Genomic DNA, 9,554 nt, shown 5'->3' on the forward strand with positions numbered 1-9,554 from the left:
AAAATATACATAGCCTTGGGAGAGAAAAGAAAAGGAGCATATAGTTATATGTTTAAAAATAGTTTAAAAATCTTGACGTCCTTAAATAAGGAATAAATTAATAAATAATATAATAAGGCATGTAAAGATGGGAAATACAAAGATACTGAATCCTGCATGTTATTGTGTTGTTTTTCAATTTTTTGACTGCTGATAAAGGTTCAAATAGCTGGTAAAAATAATTGAATTATGGAACTTGCCTGATTATGCAAAGCTATATACTTTAAAAATATCTTGAAAACAAAAGGTTTAGTCAAAAGCTGTGTTGCTTTGTGGAACAGCTTATGCTTTTATTTCCACAGGAAATTAAAGGCTGGATATTCATTCCAAGTTGATAAGATTAATGTTTGATCTGATGACTCCCTGAAAATCCTGGCTACAGATATAATGCAATAACCAAGAAAAACTACAGAACACACTATGTATATTTAACTGTTCAAACATAAAATATAAAATCATCTTTGGCTTACACGTGTTCAAAACAAAATCTATACTTGTCTTAGTACAGATATCTATGTTACCTCTAAAGTTTTTTTTATATATATATTCAAACCAAGCAGACTAGACATGAATGGAAACAAATGGCCAAGGTGATTCAGCCACTTAAAATGCCTCTATTGCAGTTTCCTCACAGTGCTCAGAGTTCTGCATCTAGATCAGCCCCAAAGTTGTTGACTGAGTAGGTGCAGACTCATTCAGTATGACTTGACAATGACCATAATTTTTTTTCACATTTCTCAATTATGTCAGTGCCCTAAGTAATCAAGAAGCAGTCTAGAAAAAAAAGACACCCACATTCTCAAAATATGGATTATAGATGTTTGTCTTTATAAAGGGGATGGTTATAAATTATTATTTCTTATGGTAAAACAAAGCAAAACAAAACAACAAAAACTTAGCATTGGATTTAAATTGAAAGATATCTTTCTAAAGCAAACAAAAAATGGAGATATAACACAGAAATGATCAGATAAAAGGGCAAGATATTGAATCTACTTTAATCCAAGATAACTATATAACCATTAATCTCAAAATGTTTTGCACACACACACACACACACACACATATGCACACACACACACATATTTGTTATTTTTGTTTAAATAAAGAAGAACCATGTCAATGGAGGTGGTCACTGATAAAGATCTAGTAAATTTATGTTGTAGCATAGAGGGGGTCCAGAACCATCATTCTCTGATGTCCTTTTGAAAACTGGATAAATTCCTTATAGGACTGTGAAGTGACAAAGGGACACTCAGAATGATTATGTCTGTGCATGTCTCCAGGTCAACAATCTCTGTTATTTTAATCAAGGGCAACTTCCTGCTCCTCCAGGGTTTCTACCATGCTCAGGATGTGGTTGTAACACTGTGTCTGGCACAGTAATAAACCGCAGAGTCTTCAGATGTCAGGCTGCTGAGCTCCAAGTAGGCTGTGCTGGAGGATTTGTCTGTAGTCAGTGTGGCCTTGCCCTGGAACTTCTGTGCATAGCCAGTACCACCATTACTAGGATTAATATATCCAATCCACACTAGGCCCTGTCCAGGTCTCTGCTTCATCCAGTTAATATTATAGTCAGTGAAAGTGTAGCCAGAAGCCTTGCAGGACATCTTCACTGAAGACCCCGGACCCTTAAGCTCAGCCCCAGACTGCTGTAGCAGGACCTGGGACTGGACACCTGTGGAAAAAAATGAATAAATGTCATTGTTACCAGTGTGTATAGACTATATTTATTTCTGGAATTGGGGAACCACTTACATATAGATGCAGCCGCCAAGAAGAAGATGACCAATGTCCATTCCATGGTGAGGACTTCTGTGCTCAGTGACTGCAGAGAGCACACTGTGATAATCTGTTGTGTGTGGACACCTTTGTATCTACAATCATAGATTCACATTGTTTGCATATTCATGAGACATGGTACTTCTTAGATAAGGACCTAGCCCAGCTAGTTTAGTCAAAAGGATGCTGAGGTATAAGTCCTCATCCTGTCTGAGGTGGTAGCCATTACTGAGAGCTGTGGTGAACATATAGTTAATAGAAAAGGCTTAATCATTCAACTTAAAAATGAAATCCCAACATGAGACATTTAAAACTTTTCCTAAAAATATTGATATTTTAGGTGGTGATAGTGAAAAGGATAATTGTGAATGGAAGTTAAAGAATTCTCAATTTAGGAGAATTTGTAATATTTTTAAATGTACAAGGAATTAATATTTCTTTTGCAGCAGGTTTCAGATATATGTTTCTAGAAATGTTTTCTTTAAATTCTTCTCTTTTTATCTACTTGTTTGCTTTCTATTAAGAGAAGGAATGGTTGTAGAATTGAGAAGTAGGAATGTGGAAAGGATCTGAAAACAGGCACAAAAACTGTGATCAGAATAAAATATTGTTTAAAAAACTATGTACAACTATTACAAAAACCAAAAATAAATAAGTGAATTTTACTAGTATAAATGAAAAAATGAAAAAGTAGATCACTGTTTAACAAAAACATTTTACTGTGTTTGAAAATTAGGGATTTTATATAGTAACTGTGTCAGGTGTTGTTCTACTAATAAAGGAGCCCACAAATGCTAGGGAGATCATTCCACTCCTCATCTCATTTCTGTCTTGTTGATTATTGGCTCCATTTTGCCCCCTGCTGGTCCTGAGCTCCCCTGCAATTTGGTATGTCATGATTTACTCTTAAGTTTCAGGGTCTCTCTTGCACAATAACATAGTCATGCTACTTCAGTGCTCACAGAGATTGGCTCTTGTTTTCTTGGAGATACTGAAGGGATGTGCCACAGACAGTACCTCTATTGTTATACATATTCTGTTTAATGCCATGATATTTACTCATGGCAACTGAATTCAAATCCACAGTATTCACTAGCACTACAGACTCACTGCATAGAATTATTGCATGCTAAATGACAGTTGACAGGAAAAATAAGCATCTTGTTTTTGCTAGACTCCTCATATTTTTCAGGGAATCATTAGTTGGTCTAGACTAATTACCTTGTGAGGCACTTGTCATAAGTTTCCAGGTTAGAGTCCTTGGTTCCTGGGGGACTGTGTGCTTTTCAGTTCTTGATAAAAACAAGTCACTTCCTGAGGCAGTGAAGCTTACAGGCCATCTCTGTTTCTTTATATTTCCTGTAAGTCCATGAAAGATATAGAAGCTTGAGAGAACAGTTGGTTATAGACATTAATATTTTATACCCAAACTTTCAAATATCATAATATGCTGTTAAATACCATTTCTACAATCATAGCAACTGCTATTATAATATTGTTTTGATAAGAGTATAAATACCTGATTGTTCACCATATAATTGTCACATTGTCAGTCTTGCTGAGTTCCCTTTATCTTGGCCTAGTTACAATTCACTTCGCACTGACTATAATATGGACACTTTGGCTTGTTAAGAAAGCAATGCTGTTTACAGGGATTATGTCAATTGAACTAATACGGGTTTGTTTTTTTTTGTTTTTTTTTAAGAATCATTTGTCTAAATCCTCGAAAAACAGCTTGTTTCAAGTACATTAAATATTGTTCATATATTTATCTCTTTTCTTCAGCATACCTGGGAGATACTTAGAAATTAATTCACAGACTCCTGATGTCCATAGTGTGCCCAACCTGCAGGTTCACTGTTGTAATTGCTGGTCACTAGCAGCCATCTCTGATGACTCTCACTCTGGCATTAGGGAACAGACAATTGATCTCTTGGTTTTTGTGTTAACAATGTGCTTTGGAATGAGTTGTGTTTCTCTAGATATCAGTAATCCCATATTCTACAGTTGATTTGTTCTCCAAATTTTCTTCATGGGTAACAAAAATATTATTTACAAATGGCTCAGATATGAACCTATAGATTCTTGTTTTCTTTTACATATATATGAAATCTATAATTTTTGATACTAAAACAACAGCAAATTTTGCTTCGACCATTGATGTGTCTCTAACTCACAGGTAAAACTTTTCAGCTTCCCTACCATCAACAGCAACAAAGAGATCTATTTTAGTAAGCATGGAAACAATATAAACAAGAAAATATCTATAAAAAAGCAGAAAACTGTGAATAAGAATTTTTTGTCAATGGAGTGCAGGTAGAACAGAGACTGGTGTGTATACTGTCATCTCTCAGACTTTTTGACAAGCTGAGGGTATAAGAAACACCTTCAAAGGAACAATTGCATGAAACATTAAGGCATAAAGTAATCTTTAGAAGTATGCAAATTTCCAATATGCATTTGTGAAAAATGTTAATTGTTTCCACCCTATTAGGGCATTAAAACATTGGAAGCTAGAAACAGTTCACACCTTGTTTGCCTTTCCTATTAAGTCAACCCTTCTTCCAAATCCTTAGTTTGCTTGTCCAGCCTATACTTCATGCCTAGCTACTGGCCAATCATCTTTTTTATTAAAAAGAAGAGCAACACATTTTTACAATGTACAGGATTATCCCACAGCATTAAAAAGGTACAGACCAGAACCACCTAATTCCACACACTGTGAAATCCCATACAAATACAAACTTAGAAGCTACACTATGTATGCAAAGGAAATTTAGGTTAAAATAAGAGATATATAAATAAACAAATAAATAAAATGACAAAAAACACATGATATAATGGGACTAGGAGCCTCCAAAATGGTTTTCAATTTGATAACTAAAGACTAACTTTTGCAGTTCAAACAACTTATTCTTTTTTTTTTATTGAGAAAAGGAAAAAAAAGTTTCCCCCTCCTCCCTGCCTCCCATTTCCCTCCCCCTCCTCCCAATCTTCTCCCCCTCCCCCCAATGCTCTCCCCCTCCCTCTCCAGTCTGAAGAGCAGTCAGGGTTCCCTGCCCTATGGAAAGTCCAAGGTCCTCCCCCCTCCGTCCATGTCTAGGAAGGTGAACAACCAAACTGGCTAGGCTCCCACATAGCCCGAACATGAAGTAGGATCAAAACCCCGTGCCATTGTCCTTGGCTTCTCATCATCCCTCATTGTTCGCCATGTTCAGAGAGTCCGGCTTTATCCCATGCTTTTTCAGTCATAGTCCAGATGACCTTGGTGAGCTCCCAATAGATCAGCCCCACTGTCTCAGTGGGTGGGTGCACCCCTCGTGGTCCTGACTTCTTTGCTCATGTTCTCCCTCCTTCGCTCCTCATTGGGACCTTAGGAGCTCAGTCCCATGCTCCAGTGTGGGTCTCTGTCTCTATCTCCACCCATCACCAGATGAAGGTTCTATGGTAAAATGCAAGATATTAATATCCATACCAATATCTTAAGACTTAAAGGTCTTTATTTGGAACCCATGTTTTCAATTCTGGCTGTGAACAATTTATTCTTGACAGCAGGCTCAAGAATAAGAACAGGAAATTAATTAAGTCTATATCAAACAAATTCACATATTTTTTTCTCATAGAGTAGGTATTATCACTTTCATCTGCAATTAGAAATAGTAAAACAACACCTTTGTTAGAAATATAATTGTATAAACTGTTTGCTTGTTGAATTTGCCTTGAGAGATACAGTAAGTTTAACAAGAAGGAGCACGACCTCAATGGGTATAACAGATAGTGCTATTCCCAATGGAGAGAAAAAGGCTACTACCTCAATTTGAGCCAAGTTTTAAGCAAGCATAATTTTTATTGGGGTTGTTTCAAAAGTTGACCAGTGACTGTCTCCTAAATTAGTTTAAAGAGAGCAATGCTGGATCCATCAATCGGTGCCCTTTTAATGATTAGAATACAGGTTGTTTTAGAGAATGGAGACAGTAAGTTTATTAAAAAAATAATCTCAGAAAACATCATATGGTCAACAACCATGTAATTAAAAGGTTACAGGGATGGTCTCAGACTATTTATCATCTGTATAAAGGATGGCTACAGATTTTTTTTTATTTAGTCTTACATGCTGTTGAATTACTGAAGGTGTTTAAGAGTTTTAGTAGTTCCTTGATAGAAATTTTGTGTAACTTATGTAAACTATCATATCACCAGCAAATAGGCAGAGTTTGGCATATTCTTCTCCAATTTGTATCCTCTTGATCTCCTTTTGTTGTCGTATTGCTCTAGATAGAATCTCAAGTATTATATTGAATAGATATGGTGAGAGGGAACAACCTTGTCATGTTCCTGATTTCAATGGGATCACTAATGGGCCAATCAGTTTATAACTAATGTAGACCTCTGTGTGGTTTTCTGGAACTTAACAGAGGCAGTACCAGGCAAGACAGAAAACCTCAGTCTAAAAAGAACAGTGCCCATGTAGATAATTGAATCCACATAAAGCCTAAGAGAGCTTAGAAAGTTATTTTACACAGAAAAAAATAGAGTTAACTATGACTTATTGATAGTAGCACTTTCTTGGGTGGTTCTGCTTGACAGAGGCAAACACTTGAGGGAGGTTGAAAAGGGAGGGGAGAGGCAGGGAGGGGAGCAGAGAAAAAAGTAGAGCTCAATAAAAGTCAATAAAAAAGAAACTCACTTTACAACAAACCATATATTAATTACAAAAAAAGAGAGGCTTCCTGACTCAGCATTAGCTGCATAAACTTGAAGTTATTTTAAGAGGTCCTCTCACAATACACTTAAATGCTGTTGATGAAAAGCTGACTGCATGCTTTTTGGTAGTGTTGGGGACCTTGAAACACCATAGAGTTGTGGCAATAAATTTGGCTTTTGCCAGTACTTTCACCGTGAGGCTAGAATCTCAGGAAGCTAAAAATGGGCTTGATCTAGTCATCAAAGCGACAGCTTTAATCCTACTCATATTGCTTAAAAAAATTAAAGACTCAGGTGGTCAGAAAAAGAGAGAGATATAAAGTGAAGATACATTCAAAGACAAAGAAAACCTCTAAATTATTTGCTGTGTGTTTAAAAATATATGGAGACTTGGAGAGGAAAAGGAATAAAGTCCTTAAAAGAAAAAAGAAAATAAAAGAGTAGTTGGGTATGGTGGCACACACTTTTAATCCTAAAACTTGGGAAATAGAGGCAGGTAGATTTCTGTGAGTTCAAGTACAGCCTGGTATACAGAGGGATTTCCAGGACAGTCAAAGATACACAGAGAAACCTTGTCTTAAAACACCAAAATTTAAAAGTAAAAATAAAAGAAATAGAATTTAAAATAAAGGTACCTAAAAATGAAAAATACACAGAGAGTCTGAATACTGTGTATTGTTATGTTGTCTTTGAATTGCTTGATAGCTGAGGAAGAAGCAACAGTTGCTAAAAGACATTTGAATATGAATACTGAGGAATTAATAAAATATAAATATTGTGAAAATATTGACTTCAAAATTGAAAGCAAAAGATATGTAACTTTGGAGAAAAGATTTTGTTTTTCTTTCCACAGTAAATGAGAGGCTGTGGATTCATTCTGGATAAGGAACAATCAGGTTTATCAAGGAAGACCTCCTGAGAAATCTCCAATAGAAGCAGATGGCCCAGATGTCTGAATTCTAAATGCAGAACAGCCTCAAAACTGCTGAATGAGATGATCAAGCCTCATGGGATACTCCAGTCAGGACATGTTAATAATTACAAATTTTCTTTAGGACCCCATAAGATTACAGCACCCCAATTTAGTAGTAAGTAGCCTGAAAAACTTTGACCACATTCCCAAAAAATGGACTATAGGTATTTTCCTTTGTTTAGAATGTTGGTTACAAAACAAAGGATATAAGAATCAGAGTTCTTGTTCTTTAAAAATAATGGAGGATTGCTGTGGGACAATGATTTTACCCTGTAAACATTTCTTTCTTGTACCTGTTTAATAAAATTCTGATTGGCTGGTAGCCAGGCAGGAAGTATAGATGGGGCGACCATGCAGAAGAAAAGGTGGGGAATGAGAACAGGAGAATTCTTGGAAAAGGATTCTGCAGTTGTGACCAAGCCTCAGAGGAAGCAAGATGTGACTACCTCATCGAAAAAAATATGAAGCCATGTGGCTAACTCCAACAAGAATTATGGGATAATGTAAGTTATACGAATTAGTAAATAAGAAGCTTGAGCTAATGGTCTAATCAATTTATAAGTAATGTAGACATCTGTGTGATTCTTTGGGACTTAATGGCTGCAGGACTGGATGGGACAGAAAACCTCAGTCAACGTATCACTTTGAGTTTCTCTTCTATTTAGTTTGCTATTGGCTGTTGTCTTGCTGTACATTGCTCTTCAGTAGGTAGAATTAATATAGTAATAATGACAATCTTATCAAAAGCAATCTATAGATTCAAAGCAATGCCCATCAAAATCTCAGCAAAATTCTTCACACACCACAAAAGAAAAACACTCAACTTCATATGGGAAAGCAAAATCCAAGGATAGCCAAAACAATCCTGTATAGTAAAGGAACTTCTGAAAGCATCACAATCCTTGACTTCAACTCCACTACAGAGCTTCAATACTACAAACATCCTGATCTTTGCATAAAAACAGACAGGAAGACCAATTAAACCAAATTGAAGACCCAGATATCAACCCACATACGTATAAACACCTGATGTTTGACCAAGAAATTAAAAAAAATACAAAATGAAAATAAGAAAACATATTCAACAAATGCTGCTAGAATAATTGCATGTCAACAAGTGGAAGAATGAAAATAGATCCATATCTTTCACCATGCACAAAACTCAAGTACATATCCATAAAAGACCTCAACCTAAAACCAACCACACTGAATCTCATAGAAGAGAAAGTTGGAAGTACAATGGAATTCATTGGCATAGGAGACCACTTCTTAAATATAAGCTCATTAGCACAGAGTCTGAGAGCAGCAATTAAGAAGTGTGACCTCCTAAAATTGAAAAGCAAAGTACACAATCATCAAGATAAACAACAGCCTGCAGAATGGGAAAAGATCTTCATCAACCCCACATCACACAGAGGGCTGATCTCCAAAATATACAAAGAAATTAGTCATCAAAAGAGCAAATAATTTAATAAAAGATGGGATACACACTTAAAAAGAGAACTCTCAGCAGAGAATCTAAAGTGGCTGAAAGACACTTAAGGAAATTCTTAACATTCTTAGCCAACAGAGAAATGCAAATCATAACAGCTATGAGATTCCATCTTAAAACCTGTAGGAATGGCCAAGATCAAAAACACTTATGACAGCTTATGCTAGTAGGGTGTGAGGTAAAGTGAAAACTCCTCTGTTGTTGGTAGGGGTTCAAAGTCTTTTTTGAAATCAGTATGTCAATATCTCAGAAAATAAAGAAACAACCTCCTTTAATACCCAGGAACTCCACTTTGAGATAAATACCTAGAGATTGTTCAATAAAACAAGAACAGGTGTTCAACTACATTCACAGCATATTTGCCATCGCTGGAAGCTGGAAACCACCTACATGCCCCTCTACCAAAGAATGGATACTGAAAATGTGGTACATTCACACAGTGGAAAAAAATGACATCTTGAAACTTGGGGAAAAAGAATGAATCTAGAAAAGAACTTATTGAGTGTGGTAACCCAGACCCAGAAATACAAGTATAATATATACTCACTCACAAGTGGCTTTAGA

General features: G+C 36.0%; 1 gene segment (V, D, J or C); it reads right to left on the minus strand.

Annotated features, from left to right (window-relative positions):
* Positions 1-1,388: 1,388 nt before the first annotated feature.
* Positions 1,389-1,858, minus strand: LOC121438512. The segment is given in 2 exon segments: positions 1,389-1,717; positions 1,798-1,858. Coding segments are annotated over 2 exon segments (375 nt in total).
* Between the last annotated feature and the right edge of the window lie 7,696 nt (positions 1,859-9,554).

Source organism: Microtus oregoni, unplaced genomic scaffold, assembly GCF_018167655.1.
Source record: "Microtus oregoni isolate MIOR12 unplaced genomic scaffold, Mior012 000056F_ref0000123, whole genome shotgun sequence".
NCBI lineage: Eukaryota > Metazoa > Chordata > Mammalia > Rodentia > Cricetidae > Microtus > Microtus oregoni.